The following is a 25,744-nucleotide window of genomic DNA, read 5'->3' as shown; positions in this document are numbered from 1 at the left end:
TAATATTTTTAAATAGCTATAATAATTAAAGGTTTGATGAATCTTTTATATAATGATCAATCTTTATGAATTAAAAAAAAAAAATTCTATCAACATTAATTGAAAAATTGAAAATTTTAAATTTCTATAAGTAATTTAAAAAACCAAACCATGGTATGTCTAGAAAATTATAGGTAATATAAATATTTCAAAAGAATATCAAGTACCTATTTATATTTATAAAATTAGTTTTGTTAAAACTCGTATCTGTTGAATAAATATTCTCGTTTTTCATATTAGGACTTAAAAACATGATATGTATAATATACTATAACGATTTTATTAACTTAATAGTCAATTTCATATGCTAAAAAGTAAGAACAATTGTTTATTGTGCCCAATAACCACGGTCACAATAACCCCCTACAGATGGCGTCCTGTTAACCAGTTTGCTACAGCAAAACTCAACTGCTGCGACAAGCCGCCGATCAGCTGTTCAACTGTTATCGTTTCTTTCATTAAGCCGCCATCGTCGTCCACACTCCACAGCACCGTGAGTCACTACTCGACAGTCGACATTCACAACGACGACGTCGATCGTACACTACTACTACTAATATTACTACTATTACTACTATTACTACTACTTCTGCTACTACTATTACTATTACCGATTTACTACCACGGTATACATACACGCGTGCGCACGCGAGAACATTCGCCGATATTATATATTATAGGTAAACAAATCTGTCGGCTCGGGCCAGTCTAGTTGTGTTCGCCAACATATCGACAGCGGTTTGCCGCCACGTTCATATTGGCGCACTACACTTATAGTGCGATATTAATAATTCATAATCGTATGTTAAACCTGTGCGCTTTATTTATCACACGCTCTGTTTTTTAATCGCCGTGTACGTGTGTGGTGAATTATTCGATTTTGGCGGTAAAGCCGCACCGTTTATGCAATTTTTCTTTTCGTAATAGTATTAATATCGTCGTCGTCCGTCCAAAAACTAGACTATTGCTGCCGCCGCCGCCGACGACGACGACGACCTAAGTCAATCGAACCGGATGCGGAAGAGACGGGGACAATCAACACGTCGTTATTGTTATTTCTGCGCTGTCAATTGTTTTTTCGTTCTTTTTTTCTTTTACCTTGTATCCGATAATAAGTGACTAATATTTTCCCGTTAACAATATCCCGCTTTAGTCACTCCAGTAACGATACCAAGCCTGTAAAGAAGATATACCTCAGTGAACGAGCCCGTTCGTTCGTCATCAATTACTTCAACGAAGGATATAGCAGGTTTGTGAATTACGTACGTTAATGTTGTTATTATTATTTCAATTCTCTTACGTTGACATATGTGTATTATTGAGGCCTTCGTTTGGGTGCAGTGACGGTTATTGGAATATTGTATTATGTGTGTAATATATTATATTAATAATAATTAATAAATGTATTATTATAATATTATTATTATTGTTATGTGTCTGCGTGAAGTTTGAATAGCTTGTTTTTAATTCGCATGTTTTTAGCTACATACATCTCGTTGTAACACGATTTTTGTTTTATACTCGTTTCTCTTTGCAACGTTATAATCATATTATTATTATTATATTGGTATACGACGACTATTCGTTATTACTTTCTCTTTCGGTCGTGCGTATGCATAATACGCTCAAATGCACAAATCGTCGACCTAGTGTACCTTTGAACGATTGTAATCTGCTATAAAACGTTCGACGACCGATCACAGTACGATATATAAATCGATAAAAAATTAAAATTTCGGAAATGCTACGTTTAGACGCAATAATGTCAGCAGTCCTCTAAATAGCTGCTGCCTGCGGGTAATAATGTTGACGTTTTTAGCGATATAAAAACTGTATTATTATAAATATCTAATATTATATATTAGGTATAGGTATAGTTATAATATTATGAACAGTAGGTACGCAACACGATTTCTTGTCTAAATGCCACATGCTATTTATTCATTTTGATTTTTGATTTTCATCATCATTCATCACATATAGGTAAAAAATACTTTACTATAATAATCGATTATCAATAAACTATATTACAAAATGTTTTATACAATAGAATATAGATACTATTAAGTAGTAGTATAACCTACGACTTTCCTAACATATTTTATTGGGTGGAAAGTGTTCATCAGTTACTTAATTACAATTTAAAAATATACATATTATTTATATATTTTCTTATTTCTTATTATGTATACTATAAATACAGAGTTTATAGGGTATTCTTGAATCTTCATTCGATAAGCACTCTGTGTAAACACTAATACACATCCAGCACCGAATACATAAACTACAAAACTATTGTTTAATAATATTATACATCTAAAAATTAGTCAAATAAGTAATATACCCCTAATATTCACGGGAAACTATTATTATTATTAATTTTTGCAGTTTATTTTCAAAAAATAATATCTATGATTCAAACCTACAGCCGTGATTTATTGTAGACAATATTAAACATAGATACATAAAGAGGTATGTATACCTCCTTAATATATATGCTATTCTATAAGTAGTTTCATTAGTCTCAAATGTTTTAATCATAATCAAAAATTAATTAAAAATATTACGTTATTAATTTAATTTTTCACCCAGTTATTCTTTTCCATAGTTAAAATTAAATTCGATTACAATAGTTGATCCAGAAGTGATACAATATAAGGGAATAATAATGTGTTTTGGTTCAAAATTTAAAGTTACCTCTAACAAAGACGTCCCATGACTCATCCATAAGTGTTTTTTTTTTTTTATTGAACTTAAGCTTGGCGACTAAGGCCATTAGCTGTTGTAAGGGTTATGAACTAAAGTAGGGATAAGTTTGGAACGGTAGGTTGTTATTTTTACAATTTTTACGGTTGATACTGTTGATAGTAAACACAATTATGTGTGGCAAAGTTTTTAACCACTGTGATCCCGGATGGGTGACCACCCGGGAGCTAGTAGCTGTGGCCGTTACTTACTCCCAGTCGCATTTCGCGACGGGTAGCAGTCAACGCGCCACGCTAAGGCACCCATAAGTGTTAACTCTACGTCTTTACGTTATAAGCGAATAATATAGTATAACAAATTTGAATTCAGTATAAATTGTAATAATTTACACACTCAGTCGAAAATTAAATCATTGTAAAAGCGAAATTACAAATATAAAAATAAATAATGATATTATATTTTAATATAAACATTATTATTTATAATCAAATACCAATACTTTCAACTCTCAAGCATAATAAATTAAGACTATTTGATTATTTCTTTTTTTAATTTACAATTTGTATAGATAATACTAATACGATAAAAATTAATTATTTTGAATTGTTGGTTTAAAAGATTTCGTCTTTTGATTTGATATGGAAAATTCTCGTAGAAAGTGAGTAACAATAAGATAAGAGACATAACTCAACATAAGGCTTAGTACCTAACCTAACTTAACCTAACCTTTTGGATGTATTGTAATCGTTGTTGTGAAATATAATATGATAAGTTTGCTGAAAATTTAGGCTAATTGCTCAATATTTTAGACTTTCTACTTAAACTCTAAATTAATAAAAAATAACATAAACAAATAAATGTAACTTTAGAAAAAACATATATATTTATCACTAACTTCCTCTACCGTTAAATATGATGTATCCCCATAGTTTTAAGAACAAGATTTTTATAATTATTACAGGTTAATGACCTCAAAAGTTGAAGCCTTATCTACCCAATAATAAAAAAAAAAATTAAGTTATATATATTGTGTTATTTTAAGAATAAAATATACCTAACATAGATATTATTCGCCTTCAAACAATTATTAATATTTTTATAGAAATTTTCTTCACTACTATAAATTATTTTACTATAAATCTAAGTTCTTAAAAAATATTTACTATTCTCGGTAATACTGTAATCATATTATAAAGTTATAACAATTGTATAGTTTTAATCTTAACTGGTGTTCAAATTTAAATAATTGTCCTATAATTGCTAAATGTGACTTTAAAGCTTTCAAGACTTAATATTTCAATAAAAAGCTTATTAATTTATTTATCTTATTATAACTGTAGATTTAAAAACATTGAAAATTATTAACATTTTTTTAGATAGATAGATACATATTATAATATTATAATTTGAAATCGTTTGAACGTTATTCTTAGGTATAGCTAATATGTAGGTATAAATGTATACTCGTAATGTGTCAATGTTAGCGCCTAACCTAGTTTATGATATGGGAGGTATAAAGGTATTCCAATTTTTTATACTTTAATATATATTTATAATAAAACTTAATACATAGCCTAATTGATTCACTAAACATGTTTATTCTTTTTTTTATAATAATACAGTTATTCAAATTCTAATTTTTAGAATTTTATAATATACCTAACTAAAGACACATATTTAAATTTGTATGGTTATTGTATATAACTTAAGAGTGTCCTGTGGATATCAACTTCTAATTTTAAATTGAAAACACCCGTTATATACTGTAAATTATATAGTGGGTTATTTTTCTAGCAATTTTTACGTACTAAAATCAAAATTCGAACGGATAGTTTTCAATTTATTTAATTTTTTGTGCTAATGATAAAAGGTCTTAGATGGTGAGTGAAAGATATGGGTTCTAAAGGTTTTTCAAATTTTAATAATTAATAGATCAACATTTATAGTTTATAAAAATGGTCCAAATATAGTATTTATATACTATAATATTTGCTTGATCAAATATTAAACATTTAATTTATATTTTTTTAAACCATTTTTAAGGATTATTATCCTTATTATACAATATTTTTTTTTAAATTGACTACATCAACATTTAAAAAAAAATATATCTACTAAATAACGTACAGAAAAAAAGGGGATCTCATTTGAAAAATGAAAGTTTGTATCACCACACTATCATTGGACATTCCTTATAAGTAATACGAAAAATCTCATTGACTTAAAAATAATATAATATGGTCTTTACTCATTCCAAGTATCAGGATTCGAATAAACTCATATTAAATAAAAACAATTAGTGGTGAACATACTTAGTGAATCATTCTATTTAATTATCTATACTATTATGTATACTAAAGTAGGAACTCAAGATTTTTTAGTAGTTTATATTAATAATTGTAATAATTATTTATGTTCTGTAATGCCGATCTATTTCTTAAAGTTTTAAAAATAATAATAATATTATTTAATAAATTTAATAAATATGAGATAATATTTTAATCAACTAAGAGAATGTAGTGATACGCAACTAGATTTAATTTAAAAAAATTTAAATCGGACTACTAGAGATAGTTAAATTGTTATTATACTCTTTAAATTTCTTAATTATATTAAGGATGAACAATTTTTAAATACCAAACTTGATGACTTTTGTATCTGTTATGTTATATTACCTATCTATATGATTTTAAGATCGAAAATAACGTAATAAATTATTTTAAAACTAAATAATTTTAGTTTGCAGTTACAAAATGTTGTGTATTATACAACAATAATAACACAAATTAATAAGTATTACAATATTATTTATATGATTCTCAATCACATCACTCTTAAGTAGATTTTTTTAGGGTTTATTATTGATGTAAATATTTTAAACTATTCAATATTAAATAAATAATATACTATTAAATATATGGTGTATAAATTACAAAATTATTAATTGTTATTTTTCTGAAATTTTCTAATTTAAATTTCTCTTATACGAAATGATCGTCGTTCATAGTTTATACTTCAAATAAAAAGTATACCTATTATTCTCATAACGTGTCTACTTCTTAGTGGGAATACAGAGGGCGCAAAATTTAATTTTTTTAGTGATGTAATAAAGGTTAACTATGATACTGGTAATTTATAACGAACCTAACTATTTAGTGCGAGATTTACTCCTTATTAAATGTTTTACTTTAATAGCCTTAAAAATTAAAGGTCGTACTTAGGAAATTAATGGTAACCGAGTATGAGTTGAGTCGTTTATCATGTAATAAAAAACCAGTCGGTACTGTGTAATATATAACCAGAATCCAGTCAATACCTGTTACCTTATAACTATAAACACACAGTTTATAAATATTGAAATAAATATCAATGAGTTTATTCAGCCTTAACGACCGATGACCAAAAAACAATAATAATAATATCTAATCTTACAATAGAATATCATTTTCAGTAGGTATGATAATAACACGGATAAACATTATGCAATAGTAGTAATATATTAATTAAACACTGAAAATGATACCAGAGAAAGATTTATTGTGTTTGACGTACAATTACAAAAACATTCTTTAACGGTTAAATGTGTGATGAAATTTCGAGATTTAGTTTGCTTGTAAAATTAAACGTATAAAACAATGCAGATGAGTTCTAGAGATGGAAGATGAAAAATGAGGTCACTACGATGAAACCGACTGATTAAGTAGTGGAAGTTTGAGGCCAGACAGACATTACCCAATTATTATAAATGCATCACGAAATAATAAATAAATAATAGCGAATGTCGTTAATGCCATGATAGTTGTATATATAGTATAGGTACTAGTATATATGCCAATATGATTAACAATAACATTAAACTAAAATTCATTTGTAATTGATATAATCAAGTTGCTACGGTTAGGTTGCTAATTGATTAAAGTTTATTATTTTATTTTGACAGTCAAAACTAATAAATTGAATAATCAGTTATGTTTATTTAACTTTTATATTTAGGTATGTTCTATATTTTAGATTCTGAGCGGAGTAATATATGTTTGTTTTTCTTTTTGTATATATATACCGAGTTATAGTAGAAAAATGCTACGATACTCAACTTTGAATTTGATTTATAATAAAAAATCATATCTAGTAATTACTTTTGAAAGATTAAAATCGAAAATTTCCAGTATTTTTATAATACTTGGGAAAAAAAAAACGAAAATTTTCACGTTAAACCAGTTTTCAACAAAATGGATTTTGTTTATTTAGTATAACTCAAAACAAATAAATAAATCGATACTTGATACTTAAATTATTACCAAATGTTTATATTCATTTTCAATTTTTTTTCAGTTTTTTCTTTAAGTATCATCAAAAATCTCATTCAAAAACCATGAAAATCTAATACATAGTTTTTCATCTAAGACCAAAGTTTTTTTATAGATAAACCAATTAAAAAAATATTGAAAATATATAATCACAATATTTTTAGTAAGCGTTTAATTAACATTTTCTCTAAAACTAATTAAAATTCCAAAAATGTTTAAATTATTATGTAATAAAATTAATTAAGTTTTGTAACTAAGACTTAAAAATTTAATATACAGTTCCTCATACGTAGTTTATACTAGAGCTAAAAAGTCTAAAAAAAATTTATTTTGTTTAGTAATTCAAGAGCTTTGAAAATTTGACTTATTTTATTACATTGTATACACATAATGAGATTTTAAAAACATTTAAAATAATATTATGTTATTGGCATTTTATAAATTTTAGCATATTACTAATAATAAAATAAATTAAATTAACGGTAATATATTTATATGATAATACTCTGACAGACCATCTCCATTCAGAATTCTTTTCTGTGTGCAATGATTTATCATTGAATTTAAATTTAACACATTCATTACAGTGACCTACTCAATGATAAAATACACTCGACTCCTACTGTACAGCAAAGTGGTTACCTACTTTCTACCTTTTTATCATTTAAGGAGGCCTTTATTTGTAAATCAAACAAAAAGTATCTACCTATTAGATATTTCACTTTAATTAATAGTTCTTTTAATAGGTTCCTATCTACTAACGTGATAAATATTAATTTGTTAATGTTTTTTAAAATTGTTGTGAGTTTGTAAGAAATAACAATCTTATAACTTATAAATAACTATCAACATTATAACTATATACATTCCTACTGGCCATTGGGAAAGTTAACTAATTAAAACATTTCGAGAAACTATGATTTAAAACAAAGCACAAATATAAGTAGATATCTTCAAACTACAATTGTATTGTTGTTTTTATTATTTCTTAATTATTTTATTTTACGTAATTTTAATATTTTATACATATATCTACTAACAGAATTAAATTATTCTTGATGTATTCTGCAATAAAAATAGACGATTCGTGACTTCAATTATCCTTAAAATAAACATTCAAGGTTACTTTTAATTGTTTTTCTCAACTAATAGCATCTCATACGATAATTTAAGTTTAAAAAAAAAATATGCAAATTCATATTTGAATATTATAATAATAAATGTAATTTTATACTAGTAAATTTGCATTATCTTGTTTTATAAAGCTTAAACTTAAAATACGCGTCTAAATCAAAAATCATAGTATAAAAATGTCCTTTTTTGTAGTTAATATTTCAAAATAATTTTATGAAATACCTCGACTCAGAATTTCTTCTATTCATTTCTATACATTAAAATTGTTTTGTTTTTAATAATGATTTTCAAATGTTAATCGTATAAGTACACCCTTAAGTAGTATATACCATAAACAGTGACTCAATAGATCTACTTAACTCGTAACAAATAGTTATCACTTAAATAGTTAAAATAATTGCAAACGTAACAAATCAATAGGTAACTAATAAAGTTAATTAAAAAATATATAAAGACTAAAAATACTTTTAAAAATGATAAGTTGATAATTTTTATTATTTTTTCAAATATGACATAATTTGAGCGAATATTAACATTATACACCCACTATTTAATCTATTCAAGTATTTTTATGATTATTGTTGTTATTAATATTATATTATTTTTAAAACGAATTATTATTGAATCAGAGCTTTTTAAAGAATATTCATGAGTTACAACTAACCATATTAATAACTGCTTCCGTAGTTAAATATCATGCATATAAAATAATAATTGCGTATTCTACGCCCAAACCTAATAATTTTTTTTATATTTATAGATAATTTAATCTCAAAAACGAGTGTTTATTAAATTATTTTTAATTTCATTAAAATTAATATCACTCGTAAAGTTTTAAAGAAAATCGTTATCAATTTTGGAATTCGTTATGTTATACCGTTTCGATGTACCTATGTAATAAATTATAAATCAATATTTACTCAAATTTAAAAAAAATATTTAACTTAGATACAAGTCTTTGAATTATTCATACATAAATTAACGAGCTTCTAAAAATAATAAATATGAAGGAATTAGATTCGATTTTAATTTATACGCAGGAAACTTAAATAATTATTTATTATAGGTACATTATACATAAACTATCAAAACCAAGCATTATGTTTTATATTATAAAAAGATTCCATTCTTTATCATGCGTATCTGTGATATTGCTGGTAAAAATTTTATTATGTGCGCAATCTATAAAAAAAATGTTTTTTATTGGTACAATGAAATACAGGACTTAATATTTCTTGGTAAACTAGACCACCAAAAACCAATATTTTTAAATATTTCCCTTAATTAGTTTAAAAAAAATCTACGATGTAAAATCACTTAGTAAGGTAATTTTAAATAATCATTTTAGATATATAATTTTAGGTTGCATTCATCTATAGAAAGTTAGAAAAATGTTATTACTTTGCATTAAACGAATGTTTCAAATCATTAATAGTTGAGAAATGGATTTCATAACAATTGCATGTGTTAAATAGTGTGTGTGCAGGTCATAAGTTTAATTTTATATGTATGTTATATGTTATATAAACAACAAAAAACTTTATCATGATGACACAGAAATTTAAAATTGTACTATACCTATACATATCGGGTGTATTAGTATATTTAAATAAACAAATAATGTAAATATATATATATTTATTTTTTTAAATTTTTAAGATCCGTTTCTCAAGTTTCCGTAAAATGTATATCCTATAGATGTATATTGTGTATGTTATACTGTTACTGTGTATTAGGTATCTATTATGATATGATAGTAAATATTAAATATTTTTACATGCTTTATTAAGTTCCGTGCTTCTACATAATTTCTATACAATTAATATGTTAATAATAATGTTACTAATTTTGTAAAGATAACATGTAAAATACAATGTTAATATTTCGACAATAATAGAATAATATAATATGTATTAAGGTTGATATTGACGCTGTTATTGCAGATGATGTATTATATTTACATTTTACATTGGTACACACAAGGGAGTGAAGGTCAAACGATTTTGGCTCATACATAGTTAATAGTTATGTTATATACGGTGTGATCATTACGGTAAATATCGACCCTGGACATGGGCGAACGTCATGCATGTACAATATCTTATTATAGCCTTAATATTATGCATCAAAAGTTATAAAAAATTACGTTTTTAAAAAAATCTGATGAAGTCTGAGATCGAAAAGCATCTTCACAAACTTAATTTTTCTTTATTTCTCCTTAACGTATACATAATTTTAACAGTTTTAAAACCAATTCACCATTATTGTGTATCTACTACAGTTAACGATAACAAAAGTACGATGTACCTATATATAATTTATACCTATCGTGAATGTTTAATGACGAACGGCCCAGGATCTATCGTAAATGCTGCTGTGGATAAAAATATATATTATATAATGGTTGCAGTAATATATATATATACATATATGTATAATATTATTACAGTGATTGTGTCCTATCTATGCAGCGTACACAAATAAAACATATGTGTGTCGTCGGCAGTCTAGTATAACGTTGAGCAATTCCTCAGTTGCAGAGATTGTCATGACGGCAGCGATAGTGTCGACACGCGTGAATGCGCTCCGCGCATACAGCTTCCCCGATGCTCTGAGAAACCTGTAATTTCGTCGGCCTCGCGTACCTATAAAATACGCAAACCACTCACATAGTATATATATATATATATATATATAGCCTATAGGTACACACATGCAGTTACTTAACCCGTTCGCTGTTTACTGCTGTTTAAACCTAGTTTTGCAAAAATGTAATAATGATAATAATAATAGTACAAAATATCAGTTATGTCAAAAAGGGTGTTGTATATACACTATACACACTGTAGATACCTGCCTCCTATATAGGTGTATGACGTATATTATACGTGTGGTTGATGTGTGAACGACATAATAAATAATAATATAATGTAGTGCGTGTTTGCAAATAATGATGGAAACCTTGACAATGGTCACGGGGTATACATATTAAGTTTCCGTTATTTCTATTTAAAATTAATACATATCTCGTTGTGTATGTTACGGACATAGAAGGAAACTGGTCATTTATAAAATGTCTAGGAAAATAAGAAATATAATATACTGCTGTATAGGATGCCAAATATAAATAAGAAATGTAAAAATTATCATATATAGTCCGGATATTTTATACAATTATCAATATCTAGCGAGTAATATAAAATATGATGTTATATTTAAATTTTGTATAGATAACTTTTAACTAAAAAAATTTACTTATTTAGTATATATAATCTATAGCATATAATATTATAAAATTCTGCATATTAATCCTAAATTAAAATATTTTTTTAAGTAAAGATTTTATATTTTAATAAACGGATTACTTCCATGACACTTTTATGTCCAAAAAAGTCTTTAAGCTTCGCACGTAGTTTAAAATAATTATATATTATATTATATAGCACCTTCAGTTATGGGAATAAACGTGCTAACGTTGTAGACTACTCTTTAAACTTTTTTTTAGTCGCGCCTACACAAGTTTATGAATAATAGATACACCTAAATAAGCTGATAAACCAAAACATAAGTAATAGACTAAAAATGTATATTTTGAAAATGTTAAGATTATACAAATAAAGAATATAATACATCAGAATTATTGCCAAGTGTACTAATTTAAAACAGGCGACTTCTACCGCTAAATGCATTACCTATACAAGGCTATCACAAGTAATTAAATAAATAGGAAATTTAATATGAATTATATAATTTCAATGGTTTTTCAATTTTTTTATAACTCATCAATGTAATTTGGTTAAACGAATACCTATACCATAAATGAACATTTTTTTTAAAGTTTTCATTATCCACAATAAATATTATCATAATGATATAAAATTTTAGATTTATGCAATAACCTTCTTATTTACCTGAACTCAAAACTAAAATCTTTATTATTAATTATTATTTGTCAAAATTCTATCATTGTGTACCCTAAATATACTGCAATATACAAACGTAATAAGAATATCTTATATTCTTATGCTCATCATAGAATTCATAGCAGGTATATATTCGGTATTTGATATAGCAATGTTTAAGTTTTATTAAGGGTATACCTATTCAATCATCAGTAGATGATTCATCATAACTAATTTCAATCATCAGTAGTTAAAAAATAACTGCAGAAATATTGTCATGTAAATAGTACAACGCTTACGCCTAACCGTAACTAGAATTTAGTAGTTTCATAGAACTAATCCTAGAACATCAAAGTTAAAAATAAGCTAAAGAATTTAAGAATCTCCTCCTCATCATTAAAATGAATACTAAAAAATCAAATTTAAACAATAAAACAATACAAATTTATTATTCCTCGAAAAACAGTTTTATAGATAATCCTGTACTTAGAAGCCATTAGTCTACTTTAAAAATATCATTATCATTAATCTTATTACCTTTCTAAGTCTATTATATTTTAGATTACTAAATCTTTTTAGTAACATACTTTAACTACGTACATTATAATAATATTTATAGAAAAAAAATAATCAATCTTATTAATAAAATATATAAATATAGATACATTAAACGCATTATAAAAGTTTTTTTTTTTTGCAAATCTTTATTTAAATTTCTATGCTACAGAACTATGCTACCCCTAAGACCCCTGTTTTTGCTTATATACTTGTGGACATTCCAATATGAAAATTGTACTTGTTAATAATTGTTTTAGATCTGCATGTAATTGAGTTATGAATTCCTGTAATTTATACAGTACGATGCGAATACACCTTTAGTTTCTAGTTATGCAATTTTAAATTGTATCATAATGACGGGTGAAGCGTAATATTTTATGTGATTGTTATGAACTTAAAAACTATAATATTATGATAACAATATGAAAATATAAATCAGATATTTACTTGATCAGATTCTTAAATTCATTAACATATTTCTTATCATCTTCTACCCGTTTATTGTTTTTATCGCTAAACACCATGTCAATTTGTGTAATTAATATCATGCTTGCTTAAAAATTGTGTGATCAATTTATTGTGAATGTATGTTATTATAATATAATAGTTATAATGTTTTATATTTATCATTTAACTATTATTATTCATTAGGCTTTATTATAACGTGTAAAATGTTGACCGTTCAACATAATATTACAATATAAAGCTCGAAAAATTGTTCAAATATTTAACAATTAAATATAAAATATGCATATCAAATTATGATCCTTGAAATTTCGTTATATTTTTACTGAGTAGATAGTATTTGTTTGAATATCTACGCGTTTAAAAAAATAAAATCGTAAACTTTTATTTATTACAGTGAATCAAACAATATAATATTCTATTGAGCATACTCAGAAAAATGAAAGTAAATATCTGTTTATAGTACTGCGTGCTCGTATATACTGTTTAACATAATATTATTTTAATAAATTTAATTAAAATCCCGCGGAAGTGATTATTATGCTAATCAAAACTATTATTTCGGCTTTCCTTCAAATTAATACAATATAAAAGAGAAAGAAATGGGTTACTTAAATCGACTCATTATCAACGATTATATTGTCCATTTTTGTTTTTAATGTTATAAAATTATCAAATTGTTTTCGTTTACAGATTTCTTGACAAATGATACAATCCTATGATGAATAATTCGTTAGCCGTGTATACGAAACATCGTTAAAACAGAGACCATCCTAAAAATAAACCAGCTTGTCAATCAAATAAAAAAAAAAAAGTACAAACCACTTTGGACTAAAACATGGCGTCCGCTAGCCGAATGGTACTCATGCACCTTCCCAAAAACAATCCAATCGACATCACATTTACGGATATCCAATTCACTGTTGACGTCGGGACGCTGCGTAAAGGTAAAAAAAGTGTATATTATTTTAATAACGAATAAAAAAAACTAATAATAATAATATATAATGTATAGTATCATTTATATATTTGGTAATGTTACATAAAAACATTCGTAAGTCGTAACCTTGATTAGCATTGACCTACTATAATATACTACCTACGTGATTGTTTAATGTGTATGTATCGGCCCACGGAATAACATTTCGCTTGATAATTATTATTGATGTATGAAAAATTATAAATACCTACTAATAATAATAGTACATGAAAGTAAAACTATTCGAGTGATTGATTGATAACAATTATTAGAGTACATCAAAATAATTGTCGTTCAGTGTTATTATTATTGTAAGTAGGTAGTGAAAATAATTCTTTTTGTATACTTACATTTTTAAATCACTTTCAAAGCTGACTACTGGCCAAATTATGTATTTACAGTCCCGTATTATTGATGTACTTTAATTACTCGACAGCAAGAAATATGGTTTAAATGTTTTATGCATACAGATTTCAAATACGATATAGATTGCATATATTGAATCATTTTTCGAATTTGCTGGTTAAGTTTTTGAAAACATTTAAATCTTCACATAACTGACAAAATACATGTATAATTATAGTTGATCTGCAACCTAACAAGCTTTTAACAAGTAATCTTGATCATCACTGCAGAACTCTACTTAAAATAATTTCACAAGCGCAATATAAAAATAAATTATTGTCACATTTTAATACAGTTTAATACAATATAATAAAATCTAATTTCTTTTTATAGCAGACTAAATTTTAGATACATTTCGATATCGCAGGCCAAAATTATTGTTAAATAAAATTGATTAATAAAATAATCCAGAAACGTTTAAGATAAATTAATAAACAAATTATAATATTGTGAATAATAATGTTATAAGTTATAACGCACAACGTACAATAGCCATGGGTCATATATCTTGATTGACTTAAGAACTATAATTATAATTATACTATAGCTTTAATACTACTACACTCGGGATTGTTATATGTTTCATTTTAGTGTTTATGCTTCCCTTACAAACATATAACTATAATTAAATTATAATGTGTGAAATCTGGGTGTGATACATAAGACCGAATCCCACCAAGCCGAATACCGAAGCGCCGACTACATTTGGCCGAATTTCATCCAGCCGAATTTCATACAGCTGGCAAAGGGCCAAATTTATAATATTGAAAAATAAATAAATAAATTGTTTATAAGTTAAATTTATAACATTTATCGTATAAAAAAAATTCAAAAATTAAAATTGTAGAAAATTTCTTTTAAAAAATCGATAATATTTCTATTATTTTTATTTTCAATAACATTTTGTATTTAAAGTTTTCATTTTATATTTGCTAATTTAGATTTTGGTCTTTTATTGCCAGATACAATCAATTCAATTGGACATATAAATATGAATTATGTCTTACTTAAAATACATTTTTTTTAAGAATAAAAAATAAGTGAAATATTTACTTTAAGTATTTTGTTATTCTTTACGTATTTCAATGACTAAACGATAAATTCCAATGTGTTCAGCGTCTACCAAAATTTTCCAACGCTTATGCTAGGACTCTAGATTATTTTGAGTTCGTGGAATATTATTATAATTATTTTAATTAACAAACCAAAATGATGGGGGATATAAAAGTGATGACCGAAATACTAGTTCATTTCTAAACGTTCTTTTGATTTTTCCACGGATGTAGTTTTATTCAAAATACGTTTTTATTACGTCCGGAACTGGATAATTTGCCGATAAATTATCAAATGCATCTGGAATTTGTTCTGGAGGTAAAAATGCTGAGAACCACTAACAACATAATTTTAAACCAAACTCAATATCGTTTCTGTGTTGGGTGGCCAGCCCTCTCGATTGAATTTTACGCCAAATGCTTTGACTTCAATGAAAAAACAACCAGTTTCTTCACACTCGGGAAATATATTGGAAACTGCATTAATTGCAGTCTTTTCAAAGTCATTTATAATACATTTTGGTAATAGCTCATATCCATAATCATCACAAATTGAAATTAAACCTTCAAATAACTGCTTATAACACCGTTTAATTTTAGATATTGTCATTAAAGCGTAAACAAAAGGAAAAATTTTGTTATTTATTTTAGTTCCTACTAGGGCATTAATCGTGTACAGTTGTAAAAAAAATTTTGAAATTGTCTTAAATGTTCCATCCATAATCCAGTATGAAGCTTCATTCAAATTTTTAATTTAATTTTTTGTAGAAAATATCAATATTTTTTGATTAGAAATTGAAATTTTTTAATTAAAAACTGATCACCATTTAAGTATTTTTTTTAATTATTAGGAATATTTATTTCTTCTACGCTACTTAACTCTGGAGGTAAGAATTTTCTTCTTCTTACTTGTAAAATTATTTTTCTTATTGCTTCTACTACAGGCATGTAAGGACGAAAAGTAATTAGAATTGCACTGTGAATATCTTGAATAATTTAAAACGGTTTTTCCCTAGTCGATTTAGCTTTATCGTTTATATTTGCAATAGCTGTTTCCACAATTAAACGGCTTACATCTGGTGCGTGATTAATACGTATAGAAACTTTACCTCGAATTACATGTTTCCCATTTGTCAAAAGTATGACCATTCGAGCGTTACAATAGTCAAAATTATTATTTTCTTTTTATGACTACGTTTTTCACATTTTCACGTTACTTATTTTTAATCATATAGCTAATATATAGTATAAATCCTCTATAATCACATAGATTCCCACCATATTATTTACCTACCATTACATTTTCGTCACTAGTTCGTGACTATACATAATCATTTCAGCTCATAGATTTTTCAACTCTTTGGACTCGGCTAAAAAGTGGTCGGCTAATTTGATTCGGCACATTGTCCGCATCCCGTAAAATCTTATGTAATTAATTATACTCAGTATATTGTTTACTTTCAATAATTATTTCCATGGGGTTATAAAGTAAGAAGAAACATTTAATTTCTCTTGTATAATTTTACAAAGAAAAAAATCATGTTATTATTATCTTTTTATTAAATTTGATTTATTTCCTCATAATTACCACTTGGATAAAGGCAAAGCTAGGATTTTGGAAATTCAAGATCAAAACATCAGCCAGCCTTCACAAGCCGATTCAATAAACTTAATGAGCTGGAACCGGCTCAAGCCTGAAAAGTTGAAAACTCTATAATATTATATATAAACCACCTATATAAAATATAACTCTTTCACTGAGGCAGTTCTTCGCTTATTTTTTTACATGTCTCGAAGCTACCTCACTAAACACTTTTAGTCAATAAAATCATTTTATTATAATATTTAACATGATTTTGTTTTATTAAAAACCCAAATGAAACTTATGATTTATTATTATGGTAAATATATATTATGATAGATTATCAAACTGTTAAAATAACTGGTTAAAACATTTCACTGTCTTGAATCAATGTGTTTTTCTTTAATAATAAGAAAGGATGTTTTAAAGATTTTGTAGACCATTAGAAATTAAAATGTTTATCATTTTATAGATCTAAAAAACAAGTTAATACTTAAAGGTAATTTCCTTAAAAATAATATATTTATATAATCGTCGTAAACTATGATGATAAGCATATTTTTGTAACTACAGTTTATCTTCGAAAACTAACACTTTAATTTTTAAAAATAAACAGTTTATAATTATAACACTAATATAAAACTTTTTATTGACAACTATACTCTTACTCTAAAAGTTTAAAATTATTATTATTTATTACATTATATTCAATGTTTTATTTTGAAAAATATTACTTGGTATTTATAATTTACCTCTTAGTTATTACTTATTACTCTTAGAATAACTTCAAAACCATTTATTTAGCAACATTATTAAATTTAAATGTACAACTATTTAATGTTTAACAAGCTGCCATTTAAAATTATCGATATTAATTTTTGATTATTATTTTTTCATTTCCTTTAAAAATGTCTTACTTAAGAGAACGTCATACCTACATTATCTCCGTCTTACATACATACAACAAGGAAAATTTTTCGTTCAGCAGAATCCATTTTATGTTGTTAGCTTTAATATTAGAGTAAATTTACCTATATCATCAAACTTAAAGGTAAGAATTTTATCTAGGCCATCATTTAGGCCTTTATTAATATTATAATTTTAAAGTAAGTTATGAGCATTTTAAAGTTGCAATATCTTACAATTTACAAAGCTATAACTAAGTTTAAAATAAAAATATCAATAAAATCCTATGTAATGGCCTAGATAAAATTCTTACCTTTAAGTTTGATAATAGGTAAATTTACTTTAATATTAAAGCTAACAACTTAAAATAGATTCTGCTGAACAAAAATTTGCTATGTTGTATGTATGTAAGACAAAAATAACACATGCGGATGTAGCGTCCTCTTAATGACAAATATATTAAAATATATACCGAGATTCAGTTAATTTTAAGTGCTTAGTATGTATTATCGTACATACATATTAAATGTATTTATAATTTATAAATATAAATTCTATGTAATCATTCCTACCTATTTTTTTTAATTTTATAAGTATCTTTTACATCATATTTTTTCCAGGAGTAAATTATATAGTTATTTTTTTTAAATAAAAATAATTGTCGACCTAAAAAATATAATAAACGTTTATATTTGTATACAGTTCTAATATTTTATATTTAAACAATTTATTTGATTTACAACAAACTATACAATTCGTTATATCCACCAGTTTTTTTTTATTCAAAATACATGGTATGTTGTATACCGTGACGAACTAGCTGTCTTGTTGTTAGTTAAAAGAGAAAACGAATTTATATTGACTTAAGTTTCCTTCCGGTTCTGTTTAGTTATATCCAAGTCTAATACAACGTATGAGTATTTCCGTAACAACTATATTGCAGAAAGACATTTGTAGTATTCACACGTGTAATTACGACGTATTTTGCTGTCTAAAACATTAAATAAATATTAAGTAGAGAAATTTAATCTTCTATTTTTACTTAAAACAATATTCATTATTAATAGTTTTAAAAATAAGCAATTTATGCAATAATGATGGAATACTTGGTTTGCAATAGAATAATTACACCAAATAAAATGAACTCCAAAATATATTTCTTTTAAGTAATTGAAAAAAAAAAATAATAGTTTTAAAATATAAATCAAACTATATAAAAGTAACTTATTTATAATTTAATTTTAACAATAAAATATATTCTTTTGAGTGTAAGACAATAGAATCTAATTATAAGTCATTTTTGTTAAGCCATAAAAACAAAGATTATTTTTTTGTTATTGTTTATTAAACCGCTAGCTGATTTTATATTTCAAAATGATAGAATATGTAAAAAAAGATTATTATTATTATTATTATTATTATTATTATTATAAAAATATTTTAAGTATAATTATAGCATTTGAGTTTACGTAAAAAGTCATTAGTAATACAATGTATAAATAAATTTACAGTAATTAAAAATCTAGTATCGAAAGCGTGACAAGAAACTACTTATAATATTAGAATTATAGAATAACTTTGAATAATATTATGACATGTGTATTCAGGTTACAACTGGTATAATAATTTTTAGTTGAAAAATATTTTCTTCGTGTATCGGATATGATAATATACCTACATTTTTCAAACCATAAATTAAATAACAATAAAAATTAAATTAGTATATAATTAGTTTATTAAATTCAGTAGTGGTTTCGAGAATAAAGTAAGTGAGACGACGCCTTACCTAAAATTTTGTAGTGAATAATACTTAAAAAGTATACTTCTTGGCTCACCGATAGCATATATTTCGCAAGTAATTTTTAACATATTTATAAATTTATTCAAGAAAAATGTGTTTTTTACGATGTTTAATAAAATGATTTATTATTTATTATCTTATAGATCATTCCATTTTAATTACCAAAAATAGCGATAAATCGATAAGAAATACACGAAATAATTATTAAGTAAATAAACGCTGGTATTTCAGCTGGCGGCAATATTCCGAGATGTTAGAGAACAGAGAAACACCGTAACGTCACTTCTGAGTTTGTACTTGTGTACATAAATTACACATGCGAGCATTGTACGCAAATAAGTACACACATCTGTTAAATAAGTAAAATTACGCTTGTGCAATGAGCTTCGTAAGGCTCGTTTTTTATTACCTCTTTGTACTAAAAATAAATATGATATTATGGTCAGCCCGCAGTTACGGCTGCGGCACATTCAACAACAAAACAAATAATTAATTGGTATAGTCATTTATGTATATTAGTGTTTTTTTTTTTTTTTTTTTTATCGTACTTAAGCTCGGAAACTAAGGCCATTAGTTGTGCATATGCATAGTAAAGGTTTTTTTTGTATGTGTTAAATTTGTTTGTAAGGTTTGATTAGTAGGGTTGAAACACGTATGTGTGTGTGTGTCCTATGGATTTATCACTAAGAATTCGGGTGGTCACCTATCTGAGAGCTAGTGACGCCGACCGATACTTAACCTTAAAACATATTAGTGACTGAGGCCGCCACACCAGACCATAAATTTAAATTATTACATATATATGTAATTATAATTATTTTCATGTTTTTAAATTCCATTATAAGGAAAGTAGTGATTCATAAGTCACCTCACTAAAAAAAAATATAATCAAAACCGCCACTAAATGTATAATATATTTTCATTCACATTCATAAGACTATAATAATGTTATATTAACAATTAACTTTTTAAAAAATTACAACGTGTTTAGTAGATTTGAGCTTAGACAATGCTTAGTATCTTTATAACAAATTATAAGTATAGGTGCTTTAAAACGTTATAAATATATTTATAGTTGCTTTTGCTTATAGTTATATTTTAGTTTGTATGAATATTAAATTACTCAAATATTTATTTATATTTCGAAATAAAAATACTTAATTTATCCTTAATCAAATGTTTAAATAGTTAAATTTAACAAATCTTTACTTAAATGTGATAAAATAGGTTACAAGTATCAAATATTTTACTAGGAATTCGGATGCATAAAACCTGTATAAATTATTTAGCTATATAATCGGCAACATAAAATGTAATGAATATACTGTTATTTAGTCTATAATCAATAAATATATCTTACAATTCATTAATATTACATGGTCGCCTAGTTAATTTAAATATAAATAATATATTATTTTAAATACGTAAGTCACATAATTCAATCGCCAAAATTAATGTGTCTCCTATTAGGTATGATACATAGATATTACCTAATTTAAAACCATTTAAATGTAGTCGAACAACTCTTGTAGTGGCATATAGAAATATAGTAAACAAAACGCACTATAAAATAGATAGTGAATAATTACTGCTAGGCATATTGGTTATCCTTATAAATCTTAAGTTATAACTTAAAACTTACAACGTATAATATTATAATATCTTAAAATTACTTCAACGTATTCAGGATATATTAAATACAATACCGTGGCCTTATTTTTGTCGATTTTATAATATTATAAATTAGTTATAACAACAATAAATGACGACTGATATCCACATTAAGTATAATTATTAATTATTTAATTATATCAATTAAATATAGTGGAATTTATTTGACATTATATGAGATGTAGTATTTGAGGTCAGTAACTTTTAATTAACTTTTAATAATGAATAACTTAATATATAAGTAATTCAATTAAAAATATCTATGCATTTTTATTGACAAATATGTTAATAATGTATATTAATAATTTATATTAAGTAAAATATTTTTTAAACATTAAAATAATTAAAAATACCATAGCTATGACTACGACACGTTTTATAATTACGAAATGATCAAATAAATAGAAGATAACTGTAAATGTACTTGTTAACATATAGGTGTGAATGTGTAATTAAACTCTGGTTACAGATGCGTAGTACGATATCAATCCATCCTTTTTCCTATTGTTTTAAAATATCAACACAAAACACCTCTTACACTTTCATAGGTCTCATAACAATAAACGAAATTTAAACTGTATATAATATCTAAATCCAATTTTTTTTACAAAATTATGATACGTAAATAGTATATTATTAAGCAAGTATCTGGTAGGTACATACATTGTTTATACCTGCTGTAAATATAGTGATATAATTATAATATTTTAATAATAATTCAATAATATTTCATTTTTTATGAGTGATTTATGTATATTTATTATTTAATGAAATATTTGTTTTTATTTTTTAGAAAAAAAACAAGTTCTTAAAGGCGTATCTGGACGTTTTAACTGTGGTGAATTAACTGTAATTATGGGACCATCTGGTGCTGGAAAATCAACTCTTTTAAATATTCTTACTGGATTTGAGTAAGTTTTTATATTCTACAAAAACATTTCAATACACAAAAAAAAATTAATTTTTGTTAATGAAAACCATAATTTAAAATTTCGGGCTTAAATATTAATTTTTTTATGAGAACTGTTAAATAATATAAATCAAGTACATGGAAGATACACTATAGTATACATAAAAATAATTATAACTATACATTTTTCGAATTATATTTCTTGAAATGAATTATTATTACCTACATAATTTATTATATGAAATTAACTATAAAAATAATTATAAATTATTATGATTAAGCTTCACAAAAAAAAAACAAATTACATATTAGATATATGTATAATGTGTATAAATTTCCAAATTTATGAATTATAGATGGATATTATTGGATATCATTTTATAATTGTATGACGTTTAATAGTATTTTGTCTTGTAAACCTTTGACTATATATTTTAGTTTAAATATTAATAAAATCATTGAATTAATGAATTTCTATAATATCCTAATAACAGAGAATCGGACAAATTAGTTTTTGAAAGGTCCTATATATGTTTTATAAGTTGTAACTTGTGATATTATATTCAATAGAAAATATTTAAATTCAAGTTAATTTACTCGATCATAAATAATAACTCAATAACAATTATGTTTACATAAATAAATAATGAGAAACTATTTTTATCAATTAGTATCTAAATTACCTACAGTTATTGTAGGTTAATTTCATAATATTTTTGTAGAATCGCTAATTCGAATAATAATTTACCTGATTACAGCAATTTTAAAATTTGAATTACATAGTAAGTACTTAAGTATTAAATAGTTAAAGTTTTTAATTTTGTGAATTTATATAAACATTTATTATGTGGATTTTTTAAGTATGTGTAAATGGTAAGTAATACATATCATTATGATTTTGTAATCTATGTAATAGGTCTAATGTATATACATAAATTGGTTACTAAAATAATATACAATTTATTGAAGTGGAACTATATTAAATGTCCTTGTATTTAGCTAACTTGTATGGTATTGACCTAAAATTGTACAGCCACAAAAAATCACGAATTTGTATGCTAATTGTTTAATACACTACATAATATACAAAATATATTAGTATTATAATTTAATCATAAAGTAATATTTTTAACATAGTTTTTTTTTTTAATATTTAACAAAAAATAAATAGATATAATAATATGTACTCATATTACACTATATTTATTTTTTGTGACATCTTCACATACACCATCGTTCATAATTTTAAAACTGCCTATCCCAATTACACTTTTTGTAAATTAAAATACTATTTTTGAATCATACGATTTCATTTTTTTGTATTATTGTTACTATAGTAAACGATTATATTGCAGTGTATAACTAAAAAATGTATTTAATTAATAATTTTAATAATAATACATTTACGTGATCAATTAACGAATTAGTTATATGTAATTAACTTCTAATTCTTATGAAAAAATAGTTAATTTTTGGTATAATTTAACAAAAATGTTTACATATTTTTGGTTATTTTTACTACTTTTCTATTTTTTATTGTACAATATACATAAATTCAAACTTTATTTATCACCATGAATTATTATTTTGAAAATAAATTTAAGATTCATACATTTAATTTATAAAATAAATATAGTATAAAGTATATATGTATATATGACTATAGGATTGTATATTATTCCCTGTATACACAAAAAGAAATGTTTATGTATTGTTGCGTCCGTTGCAACACGGTACGTAACAGTATCATAATATAGTTTAATAATTCTATGCCATATAAAATTTTTCTACTAACCGTAATCAACTATCTATATTTACATATTACAGATGATTTTCATTATATTATTTCTTACAAATATTAGAATTTTAATTATCTATTTATATACAGGTTATTCACGGTGAAATGACAATTGCAATAACTTTTGTTCTATTGAATATATTTAACTTTTTTTTTTTAAATTATCAATTATCATCTACGCTACATTTAAATTAATTTTTATTTTTATTTTTTTTATTTTATAAATAAAATTAGAATTTAAAAAATTTTCTATTTAATATTTAAAAAAATCAAAATACCAATTTGTTGATATAATGTTTAAAACACATTTAAAAAAAAAATGAAAAATGTTAACCAGTTTATTTTTTACGATTTTTTGAAGTTTGCATAATTTTATATTATTTCAAATAAATTTTCTGGATAATCAATAATCGCTGTAACACTAATAAACAATAAAAAAAAATGTAATTTAAACAAACTTTAAAAATTGTTTAAAAACTATTAACTCAATCTTAGTAAAAAAATTTGGTACCAAATTTTTTCTAAAAATTGGATTAACAAAATGGCTATCTTGATTTTTTTAAATATCAAATAGAAAATTTTTTAATTTTTTAATTTTGCATACAAAATATTAAAAATAAATTGAAAAATATTTTAAATGTAGCACAGACGACAATTGATTATTAAAAAAAAAAGTTGAAAATGTTCAATAAAACAATGTAATTGTAATTGTCAGTTCATCGTGAAATACTCCATATATAATATAATATATATTTATATGTAATTTTAAAATTACTATAATATAAATTAAAAATAAGGCATCAATTAATAACTATATAAATTATAATATAAAATACCATTAATTTTATACTACAAAATTTATAATAATTTGATGCCTCTATATTTATCGTGTTTATTCAAAGCATTTATGTATTATATGTATCTACTACATTTCTACTTGTTAGGTATATTTTTTTGATGTTCACAAAATCTTAACATTTTTTTGAATAATTTTTGTACGTTACTCAAATAAAATACCAAACAATTAATTTATTCGTATATTTAAGTGTTTGACTGTTCCAAAAATAATTAATATAATAAAGGCATTACATGGTTGTGTATAAATTTAGATTATTATTATTTTTTATTTTTTTTTACTTCTCATATTTCTTAACTGGATGGACGCAAATAGTGCCCTTGACATAAAAAATATAGGTTTATTATAAATAAAATAGAGATTCTATATAACAATATAAATGGTCTGTAGTTTCGTCCACTCAATCAATATTTTACCAACACTGAATACTGTATTTATTTATATAGTCACTTTAAAACTGATATCGATTCCAGGGTCTTATAATTAGTATAATATGACCAATGCCACTAATTCCGGTATCATAAATTTATCATGGATATACGTATATAATTAAATGTTTATTAAATTGTACATTTTATATAAACTTTTCTTTTTATTTTAGTATAAATATTACAATTTGACTACACTATAATAAGTATGATATACAATTATCATATAATCAATATACCTATTA

The 25,744-nt window shown here is 24.4% G+C and overlaps 1 protein-coding gene across 3 annotated transcripts in view; it reads left to right on the top strand.

The window, feature by feature from the left end:
- Positions 1-547: 547 nt before the first annotated feature.
- The window catches only part of LOC112600151 (ATP-binding cassette sub-family G member 1-like), a 39,966-nt gene continuing 14,769 nt past the window's right edge, over positions 548-25,744 (top strand). The window contains exons 1-3 of one of the 3 annotated variants that reach the window (XM_025347322.1): positions 548-1,288; positions 13,805-14,058; positions 22,301-22,418. In XM_025347322.1, the coding sequence (XP_025203107.1) occupies positions 13,950-14,058; positions 22,301-22,418 (227 nt within the window). In that variant the 5' untranslated portion in view covers positions 548-1,288; positions 13,805-13,949. Of the gene's footprint in view, positions 1,302-13,804; positions 14,059-22,300; positions 22,419-25,744 lie in introns of those variants that run through there. The other 2 variants (XM_025347323.1, XM_025347324.1) reach the window with 2 other exon arrangements.

The sequence above is a fragment of the Melanaphis sacchari genome, unplaced genomic scaffold (assembly GCF_002803265.2).
Source record: "Melanaphis sacchari strain LSU unplaced genomic scaffold, SCAv2.0 Contig61_pilon_pilon, whole genome shotgun sequence".
NCBI lineage: Eukaryota > Metazoa > Arthropoda > Insecta > Hemiptera > Aphididae > Melanaphis > Melanaphis sacchari.
Note: the sequence above shows the minus strand (reverse complement) of the source record. Positions and strands in the feature narration are given on the sequence as shown.